General features: G+C 38.4%; 4 protein-coding genes and 1 non-coding gene across 13 annotated transcripts in view; 4 read left to right on the top strand and 1 right to left on the bottom strand.

The window, feature by feature from the left end:
* The window catches only part of LOC135170906 (rho guanine nucleotide exchange factor 2), a 19768-nt gene extending 11364 nt beyond the window's left edge, over positions 1-8404 (top strand). For all 8 annotated transcript variants that reach the window (XM_064137088.1, XM_064137123.1, XM_064137142.1 and 5 more), the window contains one exon: positions 236-8404. In XM_064137088.1, the coding sequence (XP_063993158.1) occupies positions 236-3020 (2785 nt within the window). In that variant the 3' untranslated portion in view covers positions 3021-8404. The remainder of the gene's footprint in view (positions 1-235) is intronic.
* Positions 8405-8408: 4 nt separating this feature from the next.
* LOC135171086 (WD repeat-containing protein 89) lies at positions 8409-10985 on the bottom strand. Of its 2 annotated transcripts, none has more exons than XM_064137404.1 (8): positions 10846-10985; positions 10325-10499; positions 10005-10231; positions 9466-9812; positions 9183-9314; positions 9001-9095; positions 8789-8891; positions 8409-8707 (listed from the first exon to the last, which is right to left on the bottom strand). In XM_064137404.1, the coding sequence occupies exons 1-8, from the start codon at positions 10859-10861 to the stop codon at positions 8552-8554; spliced, it is 1251 nt and encodes a 416-aa protein (XP_063993474.1). In that variant the 5' UTR covers positions 10862-10985; the 3' UTR covers positions 8409-8551. The 2 variants fall into 2 exon arrangements, with proteins under 2 accessions (XP_063993474.1, XP_063993484.1); XM_064137414.1 differs by having other exon boundaries at positions 10325-10661.
* On the top strand, positions 10896-12509 carry LOC135171151 (polyglutamine-binding protein 1). The gene is made up of 6 exons (XM_064137512.1): positions 10896-11037; positions 11130-11242; positions 11434-11609; positions 11687-11867; positions 12016-12176; positions 12270-12509. The coding sequence occupies exons 1-6, from the start codon at positions 10968-10970 to the stop codon at positions 12463-12465; spliced, it is 897 nt and encodes a 298-aa protein (XP_063993582.1). The 5' UTR covers positions 10896-10967; the 3' UTR covers positions 12466-12509.
* Positions 12510-12695: 186 nt separating this feature from the next.
* LOC135171092 (large ribosomal subunit protein uL3) lies at positions 12696-16180 on the top strand. The gene is made up of 8 exons (XM_064137427.1): positions 12696-12774; positions 13134-13326; positions 13734-13902; positions 14197-14332; positions 14482-14668; positions 14991-15193; positions 15554-15709; positions 15929-16180. Exons 1-8 carry the CDS (start codon positions 12772-12774, stop codon positions 16127-16129), a joined length of 1248 nt encoding a protein of 415 aa, XP_063993497.1. The 5' UTR covers positions 12696-12771; the 3' UTR covers positions 16130-16180.
* On the top strand, positions 12989-13066 carry LOC135159876 (small nucleolar RNA U43). The gene has a single exon (XR_010298470.1). It is a non-coding gene; the product is annotated as a small nucleolar RNA U43 (small nucleolar RNA).
* Positions 16181-16326: the final 146 nt, after the last annotated feature.

Below are 16326 nucleotides of genomic sequence, written 5' to 3' on the forward strand. Positions count from 1 at the left end.
AATTGAATTTTTCATGTTGTTAACGCTACCTTGTTTGAAAGCACTCTCTGTGAGGAAACAAATTCGATGATGGATGTGACCTATTCGTGAATTTTCGGACGCAAATTGTCCTTTGACATTTTCATACTGTGTATTGTGTGGTTGAATTTCTAATCCAATGGTTGAAAATTTTAAACTAAAAAAAAAATAGTCATTAAAAATTCAGAACTGATCAATGTCTCAAATGATGTTCCAGTGGCTGGGAGGAATTTGACTTCGGCGATGAGGTGCACCAACTGTCAATCGGTGATATCGAGGGCCTAGATCCTGAACTCGGTCTCGGCAGCGACGAGCCCGACTCCTGGAGTGCGGCAATTGGTCGCAGTGACGCCCTACGACTGGTGAACGGCAATGATCGCGAAGTAAAGCGCCAAGAGCACATCTACGAGTTTGTCCTGACCGAGAAGCACCATTGTCTGGTGCTTCTCGCAATGGAGCGAATATTCGCGGAGGGCCTTCGTCGTTATTTTCGTTTAACCCCACCCGACATCGAACGAATGTTTCCACGTCTCCGCGATCTCATCGATATTCACTTAAAATTTCTCCTCAAACTTCGCAAACGCCAGAGAGCAAATCTCGTAGTCCCCACCATTTCCGATATTTTGGTCGACCAATTTTCGTATGAAACCGCCTCCCGTATGAAGAGTGCATACGGTGAATTCTGCAGTCGTCACAGGGACGCAGTGGATTTCTACAAATACTATCTTCGAAACGATCCCCGATTCTCCCGTTTTGTCCGCCTATGCCAAGCTAATCCCCTTCTCAAAAAGAAGGGAATCCCCGAGTGCATTCTCTTTGTGACCCAGCGCTTGACCAAGTATCCCCTCTTGGTAGAGCCCCTGATCAAAACTTCCACCACGAACGACGAGAAAGACGATCTTCGCAAGGCCCTTGGTCTCGTCAAAGAAATTCTTGCCGATGTGGACGCATGTGTTGCCAACAAAGAACGTGAAGATCGAAAACTCGAGATCTACCATAGAATAGACGCCAAGTCCTTTGCCACTCATAGAGGTACAAAATTCAAAAAGTCCGATCTAATGGCGTCCAATCGGGTTTTGAAATTTGAGGGAAATGCCTACCTGATGCAGGGCCGCGCCAAAACCGTGCCCGTTGTCGTCGTTGTTCTGTCTGATATTCTGTTCTTTCTCGCTGAAACACGTGATCAAAAGTACGCGTTCTTTGTACCTGAGAATAAAGCGGGTGTTGTATCCCTGCAGAAACTTTTGGTGCGGGAGAAAGCCGGTCAGGAGTCACGTGGTATCTACCTGATCAGCAGTAATCCCAAAGTCCCGGAGATGTTTGAATTGAAGGTCCAGAAGCCGAAGGACAAGCAGATTTGGATACAATCAATTTGGGCGGCAGTGGAGTCTTGTCCACCGGAGAACGATTGCGAGAGTGACGGTTTCGATCGGGGAATTGGAATATCCAGTGATATATCACGCTCGGGGAGTTCTGCTTCGTCAATGCTGACCGTTGACGAACGTCAAAAAATCGCTAAAGCTAAGGAAACACACATCCTGGAGATCGTGGGGGAACTCAGGAAGAAGGACACTGAGCAGGCACTTCTACTCGAGGAGAAATTGGCGCTGCAGATGCGGTTACTGTATGCAGCCAGTGTCTGCAATGAGAATGATGACAACGAGAGCCGAGGGGACAAGGTGGAGCGAAGCGAGAAGGACATTGATTACACGAGACTGGTGCGAAACGAGGGAACAGATTCTGCACAATTGTGGCAGGAGGTTGTCGTGGCTGTACAGGAGGTAACGAGACTGGCGAGTTCATTGTCCTTCAGTGCTGGGGGTGGATCATTGTCTAGGAGTCTGAGTTCAGCTGGGGAGCGTCACAGTGAGGCATATGTACCTCCGGCTCTGGCTGTTCCCCGGAGAGCGGAGACGTTCGCAGGTTTCGATCACAATAAGGAGAGATATCCTTGGAGGGACTCAGCAGCGCTGCACTCAGTGATACCTCCGCCGAAGCCCTGCGAACTACTGAAACCGAGAGATAAAACTGAGAGACCTGATGAGGAGGGCCCAGAAATCAACAAGGATCAACAGCTAGCAGCGATAAGACTTTCTCATTACGTGTACACACTTTTATGCATAATAACCAACCAGATGACAACGATTGACAGTCTCCAGGCGCAGTTAAATGCCTGTAAAGACTGGTCCGGCTCCTCAGGAATTGGTAAATCATTGAATCAAAAAGTCAACTCTAATCGCCAGTTGGAGGAACTCCGGAATCTCCAGGATCAATTGAGTCGCGAGAAGGCTGCATTCAGGGCAGTGACTCAGCAGGAGAAAATGCAGATGCAGGAGGAGAGGAGTGATTTGTCGAGATTGAGGGAACAGTTGGCCGCTGAGCAGAGGGATGTCAATCAGCAGAGGGATCAGTTGTATCGAAGGTTGGAGGCTTTGGAGAGACAAGGCGTTTCTCTGGTCGCCCCATCTACAGCTAATCCTTCAGCTGGTGGTCACGGCCATAGCTCGCACTCATCTCATGGATCGCAGGGAGGTGACACTCTGCTCCAGAGGAAGTCCTTACCCGATGCCAAGAGAATACCTTTGAATCTCATCAGTGCTACTAATCAGCAGAAAGCCTCTAGTAGTCTTCCTCCTGTTAAACAACAACTTCCCCTCAAACTCGCCAGTGGTAGCAACAACAACAGCACGAGGCACAATACCGGCACCAATAATAGCCCAGACAGGCATTCCAGGACTTCAAGCAGCCCTGCCACCGTCAATCCCTCCGCTTATGCGTCACCAGAACTTGGGAATTATAACAACGGAAACACCTGTCAACTGAATCGTTCATTGAGAAGTAATAAGTCACCGCCTGAAACGTTTCATCCGCTGCATCATTCACAATCGCACTCCCATGCACATTCTCATCATCAGGGACATCAACGGGTGGAGGTGCCACCGCAGGCTCAACAGAGAGCCGAGTCACAACCACCTCTCGAGGAGGAGGTCATCTTCTTCTGACGACTCTTTCGCTTTGGCCGAAAACCTACGCGTCCACCCAGAGCTGTTGATACTCCAACGTCATCCAGCACTCCTGTTACTACTCCAACACCATCCAGGAGTCAACCGAAGGATTCGCAGAGCAGGAGTCGAGTCAAGTCGTTTTGACTTTCAGATTAGTAACGATGAGGAAGGTATTTACGAAACCGAATTCAATAGAGTATTTCAATCGAGTATTACAATGCCATTTTAATGTGGCTGGCAGTAAATTAGTGCTCATCTTGTTGCTTACTCCGTTAATATTGTTGATGAAAATGATGAAATCGACTGAAAGTTCTATTATATAAACATTTTCACGTATCACATCCACGTCAATATCTACGTACGTATATATATTCATGGGGGGGGAGGGTCTTCAGAAAGTGGTGAGCATTCCATGAGGAACGGAATAGTACATCAGATAGAGGTATTTGAGAGCGATAGAGCGATAGGATAGTCTCATAAAACCTAATTAAAATGGATACTTATCTATCTAATCAATTAAAACGGAGTTGCTAAAATTGGAGGGAAACATCTTTCTCTTAAATTGCTCTCACAAATTTCTATCGAACATTGGGGAATTGGGAAAACAGGAAGATCTATCAATTTGAGAGGTTGTGAATATTTTGATGGAAGCTAGAAATTTCATCGGGACAATTTTGCTACCGTCTTTGGATGCTACGTATTTTCCTGTTCTATTGAATCATTACTAGAATAAAGTCCCGGACGAAGTCGATGGGAAATTGTGTGTCTGTGCTTTTTCATTATTTGAGGACACTCAGCTGTCCTCAAGGATGACCGTATAACCATTTTTGTACATAATGGTGCAGTGTGCATTATTTTCAGGTGATTAGAATTTTTTTTGGGCGAAAACATGATTTGGTAGAGAAGTCGTGAAAAGGATGAAACAATTAAATTTCTTGTCATGAGAATTCAAGAATTGTCTTCTGTTTTACCACTTCACTACTGAATTATTTAATTATTTGATTTATCAAGGGATGAGGACGCTCATGGGCGATTATTTTTCAAAATAATATGAGACAGTATTAATGCAATGCACACTGCTTATAATATAAGTGAGGCACTCTTGATTCTATGAAAAAAGCCCACCTGAGGTGACTATTTTTCAGTTTCCTTAATTTTAATTAATGATAAAACGATGCATTTAATGGAAAGACTTAATATTATTGACAATCGAATCTAATCCGGAAATTAGAAGTTCTATGATATCTCAATTATAACGAGTGTCTCACGTTTTACGTAATCAATCAGTATCGATAGATTTTTCGTAAATGAATTCAGCGCATATTATAGTTGTGCTAAAAAAATTAGCTGACTTTTCTTTACTGGTACTTCAATCCAGAAAAAAGTAGGGAGAATATTCATTAGATTGATGAGGAGTCTGATAAGGGCAATGATTGTGCCTCAACTTTCATTTTAGTTCGTGCATTTTTACTGAGTTTAAGGCAAGTTTTAACATTCCTTTCGCATTTATTTTCGTATAATTCCAACATTTATTTAGGAATTCCCTAGAAAATGATGAAAGGCTGGATTATCCACTGCCATTGTTGTTATTTAACAATTTTTCTTTCAACTTGACACTCAGCAACTGTACGATAAATTTGTTGAAATAATTGTTTTTTTTTATTATTGAAAATTATGAACTTTCTAGGGCTGAATAGGGAGATGAGATCCGTGCTTGTAGAAATCATATTTTGATTCGGCAAAACGGCCCTCACAAAATGAATGACGATCTCATCTACCAATAGGGAACTTGCATTGATACATTGCTACCTTGCTCGTAATTTTAATATTTACCCATTCCATAAAATGCGAATGAGCCAAATGAAGATAATTATGAAGAAATGCTGCCTCAGTATTCGATAATAATTAATTGAACATTACACTTTTGCGAAACTATTAATTCGACTTCATGAAGAATTTTTTAATGTTCGAAATTTTGAACTTTCGTCGACAATCACTGATTAATGAATAATGAGCATTTTTAATCGTTAAGAATGATAAATCGGAATCAATTCCTAAAGTGATCAGAGTCAGGGGGCAACTAATGTGTGATGGAATACTTCAAATGAAGGATTAAACATTGAAGAACTTGAAATTAAAAAAATATTTTTAACAATCCTGCAAGTTCCCTATTACACTTGATAAAAAATATCTATCTCCTTGACATTGTCATCGAAATAATTTCGTGATACGTTGATCTGTGTGCCAGTGTGCAATATAAATAAAAGGATGATTTAAAATCTCGTGAGGCAAAATGGAAAATTAAATTGTCAAGTGAGACGAGTTGAATTCAATTGATAAGATGAAGGAGAGTGAAACTAAATTATTGCAAGAGCACTCTATCCGCAAATCAATCGTGGTGACAATAGAATATACCGTTATACAGTAATCAATTGGTTTATAAAGAACCCTAAATATATCGGGGTATGACGATCACTGGAAGAATGAAAATCAGGAGCAAAGCGGTGAATCTTGAGTCAAATTACATTAATCACATTTTCCATACATCTGGAGAACGAGTGGTTTCAGAAAATAAAAAATTCTAGGGACATTTTTCGCAGTGGGTTAAATCAATCGTGAACTAAATGAATTGGAAATTTATTTAGTAATTCAAATAAATCTTGACATTTGTTGCTCAAACTACTTGTTCCTGAGGTGATTCACGGTTTATAAGTCAAAAATATTCTTTTTCCTGATTTTACTACTTTACTTCTGCAATGAAAAAAAAAGCAAGAAAAATATATATATAAACATAAACCTCGTTGTTAACTCGCATTGTTGTGTGAACGTGAAGACATCCAAGTTCGTTAATAAATAATAAAAAATAACTGCATTTAATGATTAATAATTTGTAAGTTTCGGAGGTAAGAAGTAATACTGAATAATGAATAATTCAGGTAGATTCGGGCGAAATATTTCGAGACTAGAAAATCGTCCTTATAAATTGTAAAATAATTCGTGATTATTCATAATGAGAGATGAATCATTCCAATTTAGAATTAGCTCAAGGCTAATCTCTCTTGCGCTCATTGAGAACTTCGAATGAATTTCCATATGCCGCTTTATTATTTACTATTCTGTAAATCTTTTAGACTTAAAGATACTGTGTTATGTCACGCTTCAGTGATGAAATGACGTTTGATATGTCGTCCTTTTAATCTACTATTGTTATGGGGAGAAAATGAGGTGAGGAAATTTGGAGGTGAAGTGGTGAAGTGCAAATTATTGAGAAAATTGCTGAATTTTTTCATTGTTCATTTATGTCGGAGAAACTAATGCTTTAAAAACGTATGGAAATGTTTTTATGTGGTCGGAAATTTGTATTCAGAAAATGCTAAATCCAAGATCAATTGTAACTGTTTAATGACGAATAATTACTGCAGAAAAGTTAATTGTTCTAGTAATTGTCCGTTTAGACAACTAATAATATGAGAGAAAATGTCAGACCTTTTGAGATTTCACCACTTCACTCTGAAGATATATTATATGTAAAAAAAATCTGAAATTCGACAAAAATTGTCGAAAACTGTTGACTTGATATCGAGTTCTATCGGCCTACCCAGCTCTATTCAACTCCCCATTGTAATATCCCCTCGACTGTACTTGCTTGAAACAATCGCCACACTTCTCTGGGAATGATAAATGACAGATAATAATAATGTAAAAAGCGAATAATAGAAATGATCATTGAAAGATAATTAGAATGGAGTTATATGAATGGATATTTCACGAATCAAGTATTTTTGTACGTTTACCTGTACTTTTCAAAAAATTTTAATGATGGAGACAAAAAGTAATAACCGATACTTTAATCTATTGTTATTGTGATAACGGAGAAGCCGATAATCGTCTGCATTAATTTAATACCTTGATGATTACTGAAATAATTAATGAAAGTGTCGATAGTTGAGGAGTGCAGCAGAATGTGAATTACAATTAACAATCAGTTTTTAAAAATATTTCTTTTCGAGTATGAGATATTTATCAAAAGCCTCTCTACTGTCGACCAATCCTCAATTTTTAATCCTCGCCCCTTCGCCTCCCATCCAAGTACTTGTGTATGCTGCATGTTCCAATCTTGCAAAATCAATTTACAAAAACAGACTGTACTTTCTTCGTACCATTAATTTAACTATCGTAATTTCCTCACTTTTTATTAAAACAGGGATATGTCTTTTTTATAGTCAAATGAAGAGAGTCTCAGAATGTCTAAATAAACAAAAGTATTCCTGAATTTCCTGTGAAACTCATTTCTCCCTTAAGATTGTGGGGCATATTCGGATAACAGTAGCTCTTCCCTCGCTTTAAATCTGGAGATTATTAAAAACTATAAACAAATTCGAAAAAATTCAATTAAACCCAGAATTTTCTACGCAATTACTCCGCTCATCTCTTCCATTCATATTATTAATTTTCTGCTGAATTTCTTAACATATTGTTAGCAAATAAAACATTATAAATACTATTTAATTAACGCTCGTGCAATGGGACATGTTTTATTTGGCCTGAGTTAAACGATTTTAGCTACAGAAATTGAGAGAAATTAGTATCACAGGAAATTCCGGGACATTTGTTTATTCATCAAGATTCAGAGACTCTTCACTAGAAATAAAAACGAAATATCTTTGCATCATTAGCAAGTGTCAAATATGCTCTTCTTTTTAAAGACTTATTGTATAATTCCCGGATCCAGTAATCGAGAATTATCAATTGATTAAATGTAATATCGATTGAGTGTTGATGAAATTTTCCTCTTCCACTTTTTATACATAAAAAAAATGATGAAAAAAAAATCATAATAATCCAATGATATACAATTGAATCTGCGCCGACGATGCAGTTTTATAATATTTATTCCTGTTGAATCGTGTATAATGTTAAATCTAAAAGAAAAACTAATGCAAAATCATTCGTCGAGGTAATGACAGAAATGTGAGAGAACGAAAAACCACGGCGATTTAATCGTAACAACTGTTTGAAACATTAAGAGTAATGGTTAAATTGAATATGAATAAAGAATTAAAAAAAATCTGTATCTTGAGTGCCGTTCACAACTGACGGTTGCGCTATATTTTCTAATGGACTTACTACTTTATCTTATATTTCTTGTGAACCATTCGATGGATGGAGGATTTACAAAAATACCTAAATGACACTACTTGAAGACATTCTATGTTTTTTATCATTATATTGTATCATCCACTGATTCATCGAAGAATAATTAGCTGCCTGATGACAAAAAAAAGATAATATTTATTATTAATGTACATAAGACAACGGAAAAAATGATGTTATTGTAATAAAATGGAATCAAGAGGGTAATATACGATTAATTAAATCTGTATATGAGTTTTTCATCACCTTATAATTGGTTTCATCTTCAATCATGATTTATTCATTACAAATTTAATTAGAAAAATAGGAAATATTGTACATTTCTTAATGTTCGACAAAAGACGACGGTTGAACAATTTTTAATTATTTTCGATTTAATATGGTTTCGTTCGATGCTTGTCTCGACCACTGGACTTGCCATTGCTTTTCGCAAGGGGTTTGGGTTCACTGTTTTGCTGGATTAAAGTCTTTTCATTCTGCTTCCATAGATTTATGACGCCACCCTCGCCTCCAGTTATCAAGCAGCCACTCTGTTTATCGGAAAATTAATTAACAATTTTTTCTCAATGAACTAGGTATTCAAAGTTCATTCGAATTTAATTGGATTGTACCTTAGCATGATACCAGCTGTCTCTCACCAGTTGCTTATTCCCAATGAAATCAGTGCACCATTTCATCCCTTCAGAATTGATGGTCAATCCATGCAAATGCTCCCTGTCGATTGTTTATTCATCAATTAATTTGCAGTCACAATGAATAGAGTTTCTACATCAAACTGAGGAAAATGGGAGAACTTTCAGTTGAAGGAAAAAAAATTACCGACCCTTTGATGGTGGAACCTCCTGCGAGTAGGAAGGGGTCTCCAGAGCTGCTACTCTTGTGCACCCTCACGACATAACAGCTATCCTGATCTTCATGCTGTTACAATAACAGAAGAAAGATGCATATCAGAAGCAATTAAACATCATAATTGATGTGTATTAATGGGTCTGAGGGCATATTGACCATAAAATTCGCTGCTATGGTAGATCGATCGTATTTTCCATAGGGCGTTGCGTCCTCGCAATCCCAGAGCTGGAGACAATGAGTGTGAGTCGTGCACCAGAGGTGGTCGTTTTCTAGCCATCCTATTCTATCCTTTTGAAATTAAATGGAATTTAAATGATTATTTCAATTGAATGACCGTATTTGCAGTCTTCTTCGCGACTAAATAATAGTGACAATTGTTCAGGGATACTCCAATTTTTTTAATAGTCAGTAAATATCGAAGTAAAGTTTTTATCATTACCACTGACGACTCAGTATTGAGTGAATAATTGAGCGCAGAATCCTCTGAAGACTGACTGAGATCGAAGACATTGATCAGTCCATCAGTGCTACCAGAAGCTAGGACATCAATCTTGCTTGAGTGAAATGCCAAAGATGTCACGTCATCCATGTGGGACTCCCAGTAGCCACCGAGGAGGTCGTTTTTCCTGCTGTCCGATCGCGAGTTGTTGGGACTGCTGTACCTGATATCCCAAAAAAGGATAAATGCATCACCACCGATGTGCTCAGTACCAGCTGCTATCAATTTATCATCGGAGCTTATGTCGAAGCTTGCTAGGGGCTTGAGTTTACTGTCAACTGATCCATCTAGACAGATGTGGAGCTATTTTGTTAGTAACTATCGATTATAGACCATTGAAATTTAATAGCAAAACTGAAAATGAGATTTAAAAGAAAATTATCTGACACTAAGAACTACATTATCAATCCAACAAAAATATGGAAAATATTATTTTCATCGTGGAAAGCAGTACTAGGATTGCAATAATCGCAAATTACCTCTCATCTCAGCCACAACTTTGCCCTTCGCCCTCAGATCGCAAGCAGTTATCTCCCCATCCCTCGTGGCAGCGAAAAGAATATTCTTAGAACTGGGGCTGAACTTGATCCCAACAATGGGTGATGTATTGTGCTCCAACGACATCAACTTACTCAATCCTTCATTCACATTGTAAACAATGCACGAATAGTCTGACATTGCCGCGCAGAGTCTGAACTCCGGTTCGCTGGAACGTACAAAAATGAACCCCAGATCATGAAAAATTGTTCGAAATACAGAAAAACAGCATCCAATGTTTCTGACGAGAGAAAAAACTCACTGCTGAGTGCCACAAAGTGCGAGAACATAATTGTCATCCCCTGGAACCAAATCCTCCGTTGCCACGATCATTTCGCACCGGTTCGCATGATTTTTATCGCTATCACTAGTGTTATGTGATTCACTGTTTCCATTTCTCTTCCTCGTGGAGTCCACCATTCGCGGCATTTCTGATGCTAATTTGCAATGAGATACGAGATGTTTAGAAACTATTTACACTAAATGTCGAAGAATACCATGCGCTTCACGTTTCGAGTTTCGAACAGCATATGGAAATATTTGGAGGTTATGGAATGAAAAAGCCCGCGACATTTGAGTGTTACCTCTCAACTTTCTTTCTGCACAATGAGAATATTCATTCAATGACAATTAGAACTGTATTTTGGTTTTCAAGAGGGATTTTTAGACTAAACAAGAGAATAATTATTTTGCTTAATAAGTTAGACTAAGTATTATTTTTAATGGTGTCACTATTGGGCACCAAATGAGATACAGATGGTAATAATGACCGGACACCCGTACCTGAGGTTAGCTGCATAGGTCCCCGTCTATCACCCGTATTTGGTGTCCAAAATAAATTCAGGAATAGGAGAAAAATTTCATATTTTGTTTGAAGTTAATTTATAGTAAGAAAGTCATTAGAAATGCCATTGCCTGCTGCGTTAGCTGCTAGACTTGCGAAGAGAGGCCTCATCACAGGATCAGACAAAAATGGTAAACGTCAACAAACCTCACTTTACAACACTTAACCTCACTTTACGTCTGTGTCTTCTGTATTGTTTCTGTAATTATTTACACTTTCGTAGAATCGTCATGGAAAAAAGAGGCGAAGAAGAAAGTGCATGAAGAAGTTATAGCTGAAGACTACGACAATGCCAAGGATGAGATCAATGAGATCGATATATCGGAGAAATTCATGGTGAGAAGTTCAATATCGCTGTCACAACATGCAAACAAATTTTAGGGGCTTGGGAAATTCAGTAAACAACGTCATTAGATTTCCTTTGGTTTTTTTTGGCTAGAATTTGCATTTTTTGTACGAGAAAAGTTTGGTATAAATTATTCCATTTAGATATTCACTGTAGATTTCTTTCTGATTTTTCGTCACAGGGATACAGCGGATGTCCAAACAAATACAATATTCACCACGAATGTACGAAGAAATGTAAAGAATTGTGGGGGACTGGCCAACTGCAGCCTTCAGACAAGTACTTGAAAAATCAAATGAAATTAATTCAGAAATATCCGTTACCTGAAACCTGGAAGGCTGTCTACGATCCGGGCTCGTCAGTAAATTCACAATTTCAATTCAGCAATTTCTGCTGAAAATTCTATTATTACTAATTAACGAGTTATTTTGCAGTGGGCAGCATTACTACTGGGACTGGTCATCGGATTTAGTCTCTTGGCTGCCACCAGGTCACCCAAAATGCCAGATATCTCAGCCAGCCTCGCAATTACGAGAAGAATTGCATCTGAAAGCTGCTGATCAGGATGATAATATGTCTAGTGATGACAGCGGCAGTGATCAAGAGCCCATGGAGGTGAGATTATTTTGTATTCTGGCTCATAAGAGCAAGAACATGAGACAATTACTGGTGAATGGGACTATTCAAGGATTTTTGTAACTGTTGCTGTCTTTTCGCGTTAAAGAACGTTTTGATTATTCAAGTCTATTTTTATTTTTATTAGGTTGATGAAACTGAAACGAGGAGAGAACACAAAGCCTCGAATAGGGATAGTAGATTCAAGATTCCAGATGCGAAGAAATCGTACAAGCCAGACGCGAATAAAGATAAGAAGGATCGTACCCTGGATCCAATGGATCCAGCCTCCTACAGTGATATCCCAAGGTAAATGATGATGAATCAGCGTATAAATCCATATATATTGTAAATTTATTGATGATCCAATTATTAATAATTAATATCGAATATTTTTCACAGAGGTAAATGGTCAGATGGTCTTGCTCGACATAATGAGGCCAAAACTGGGGTAGATACAACAGCATCTGGACCACTTTATCAAATGCGACCGTATCCAAGTCCTGGAGCTGTTCTGAGATCTAATAAATCATCCAAACCCGAGTTGGAAACTCAGAATAATAAACCAAAAGTATCTTTTCCTGAGAAACCTGAATAAACTGTCCTCATATGACTACCAATAAATTTAATTGATTTAATAAATGGTGTTTCAATATTTAGTTACCTATTTACGTATAAAAGCACTTGATAAAAATACATAAGTAGAATTTCATGTTTGTTTACAACTTTTTTATCGAACTATCGAAAGGTAGAACAGGATACGTGAAATATAATTCAAATAAAATTTACATACTGAAAGTTGGCAGCCATGGAAGTGGTAGCCCTGGTGCCGCCATCTTGGTCTTGAAGTCTATAAAAGGGACCCTTCCCGTCCAGATCTTCCATTTTCTCCGGGGATCGCATTATGGTGAGTTCGTTAACGTTATTTTTTCATCCGTCGGAGAACTAACAATCGTGCATAAATAATCCAAAATAATAGTTCAATCGTATTTACAAACAAATGTTCTTCCATTTCACGTCTATATTTTCCACAAATACATCGAAATATCTCGTAAATTCGACGATTAAAAAACCCTGAGAATTTGCCACATGGCAAGATGGCTACGGTCACGCGTTATTATATGATGATTTAGATAAAATTAAGTTTATGGTTGTAACTGATTAACCATGAAGATATTATTCTAGGGCGGTCTGAAATAATTAATCAATTGAAAATATTGATAAGGTAAAAAATTCTTGCAAACTAATTTTGTTGCATCTTTTCAGTCTCACCGAAAATTCAGTGCTCCCCGTCACGGGTCTATGGGGTTCTACCCCAAGAAGAGGTCTCAGCGTCATCGTGGTAAGGTTAAGGCCTTCCCCAAGGATGACCCTAGCAAGCCTGTTCATTTAACGGCCTTCATCGGTTACAAGGCTGGTATGACCCACGTTGTACGTGAAGCCGATCGTCCTGGCTCAAGTGAGTACCATAATCTTCAACAATGTTTAACTCGTCATCTGTATTCGTTATTTGCAAAATACCGACGCTTATACTCTCGAGGGATAGGTGCCGCAAGGCACTGGTCTATCGTGGAGTTGTGGCTGCGAGCTGCTTGACCCCGTGCAGTAAATTCCAAGCCACAGCGTCGAATATCAACTCTGTCCCCCTGCTTTCGGTGGGGGTTGATGGGGACACGGCATATTCCATAAACTCTTGATAGTCCATTGGACTGGGATCATTGAGACAAGCCATGCCTGGTACAGATTAAATATTTCCACAACTTCAATTATTAAAGAAAAATAATTGTGTAGGAAATGTCATTTCATTGATGCTAAATATGCTCTGTTTTCTCTTTTTTCATAATTTTCTTTCTTCGTGCCTTTCAGAGGTGAACAAGAAGGAAATCGTGGAAGCAGTAACAATCCTGGAGACACCTCCCATGGTGGTAGTTGGTGTTGTTGGATACATCGAAACTCCCCACGGTCTTCGTGCCCTCACCACTGTCTGGGCTGAGCATCTCTCCGAGGACTGCCGTAGACGTTTCTACAAGAACTGGTAATTTTCTATTTTCATAATTTCCTCGAGTATTGCCTTCCCCATCACCACTTGACAAAGTTACTAATGAAATATGATAAAGCTCTCCGCTCATACGATGAGAGTAACAACATGGAATAAGCTAATTGAGGATTGATTAATTAACAATCATAAAATTGCTGCTCCAAAAATGTGTTCAGTCTCCTCTCGTTGATTCCATAAACGATGAGATTGGCACGTTTCAGATGGGCGAAAATAAAAGCCACGAGTTTTTGAAGGGATGAAATGGATTTGTTCATTAATTCTTGGATGCAGGTACAAGAGCAAGAAGAAGGCTTTCACCAAAGCCTCCAAGAAGTGGCAGGATGATCTTGGGCGCAAATCCATTGAGAAAGATTTCAAGAAGATCGTTAAGTACTGCAAAGTCGTGAGGATTATCGCTCACACCCAGGTAATTGATAAAGATCTATTACATTGAATTTTTTAGATTGAGAAATTATTTAGACATTTTGATATTTTTTACATGATTGAGCATTCGATTATTCATCATCTTGATGACATCTAGAACTATAATTGATCAAAATTCTTGTCAATTTTTAGATGAAACTGTTGAGACAACGTCAGAAGAAGGCCAACATCATGGAAATCCAGTTGAACGGTGGTACCATTGCCGAAAAGGTCCAGTGGGCACGTGATCACTTGGAGAAACCAGTTCCAATCACCAATGTTTTTGCTTCCGATGAGATGATTGATGTCATCGGTGTCACCAAGGGAAAAGGATACAAAGGTAAGCCCATTTGATCCTTCAATTTTCTTTTTTACTATGTGTAATTTTTTTCAAATTCTAATGGACTGAATGATGAAAGCATGTTGTGCCTTTTCTGAGAACTTTGAGGATAGTATCATGCTGCCTTCCTACTGAATGTCCACAATAATATTATCTTATTAAATGCAATCAAACTCTGGAATTCCAACTATAAACCAGAATTATCCATTCTTGTTAGCTAATGATTCAAAACGTTTTATCAATCGTCTTCATTAATTAGTGAATAACTTTTGTCAAATTTGATTAATTAATTTTTATAAATAATTTTTCTTTTGGCAATCAGGTGTTACATCACGTTGGCACACGAAGAAACTTCCCCGTAAGACACATAAGGGTTTGAGGAAGGTCGCCTGTATTGGTGCATGGCATCCAAGCAGGGTCTCCTTCACTGTTGCACGTGCTGGTCAGAAGGGTTATCATCACCGTACTGAGATGAATAAGAAGATCTACAGGATTGGCCAGGGAATTCACACCAAGGATGGAAAGGTAACATTTAGTTTCTCCCAAATTTTGTACTTTGAAAAGCCTATCAATGGATCAACCCTCGGTTCTGTGGAGGGAATGGATTTTTTTTCTAATCATTGACCAGGCCAGATTGAAAGGGCTTGTACATAGTACCTAGGATAATTTCGTGTTATTCTGGGCCTCCAGTCAAGCGACAGTGGTCTTATGAACATCTAAATGGAAAATTATTAGTAATCAATTAATGTAATTATTTTGCCACTTCGACTGAATTAAGTTACAACAATGAAAGAATTATTTTGAAGTCATTCGTTATGATGACTAATTAATAAATTATGTGTCTTCGTATTCAATTAAAAAACCGTCTTCTAATCTTGTTTCCAGGTTGTAAAAAATAATGCCTCAACTGAGTACGATCTCACTGAGAAATCCATCACCCCCATGGGAGGTTTCCCCCACTACGGAGAAGTGAACAACGATTTCGTCATGATCAAGGGATGCTGCATGGGTCCCAAGAAACGTGTCATCACCCTCCGCAAGGTAACTAATCACCCTATTACTCCAAAATCTTGAATCTCCATTGATATGTATTAAAAATAATTTTTTTCACACCATTAACATGATGAACATAGAATAGAGCCAAAAATTCTGTATGAAAAATTCGTGATCTCTAAATGATAGGACTGACTAATCAACTTACATAAATTACGTTGTTGGTAATTGAGACCCAAAAATTCAAAATTTATATTTCCTTTTCAGTCATTACTGGTGCACACCAAACGTGCTGCCCTCGAGAAGATCAACCTCAAGTTCATTGACACGAGCTCCAAATTCGGACACGGTCGCTTCCAGACAGCCGCCGACAAGGCCTCATTCATGGGACAACTCAAGAAGGACAGAATTCGCGAGGAACAGGCACAGGCTGCATCAACTGCTCCATCGGCAGCTGCTGCCCAGTAATTTTCTATTTGTTGTATTCTTCAGACAATGAATAGAGAATCTTTATAACAATATTGTGGTGTAACATATTTTATTTAATCCTGCATTCCCATTTGTACATAATCATTTCTTCGTAAGTCTCGTACTTTCATTATTTTTTGTTAATAAATGGTATTGAATTCAATGTTGAGATTTATTATTTATTTTCGAGAAAACCT

This window comes from Diachasmimorpha longicaudata, chromosome 2, assembly GCF_034640455.1.
Source record: "Diachasmimorpha longicaudata isolate KC_UGA_2023 chromosome 2, iyDiaLong2, whole genome shotgun sequence".
NCBI classification, from domain to species: Eukaryota; Metazoa; Arthropoda; class Insecta; order Hymenoptera; family Braconidae; genus Diachasmimorpha; species Diachasmimorpha longicaudata.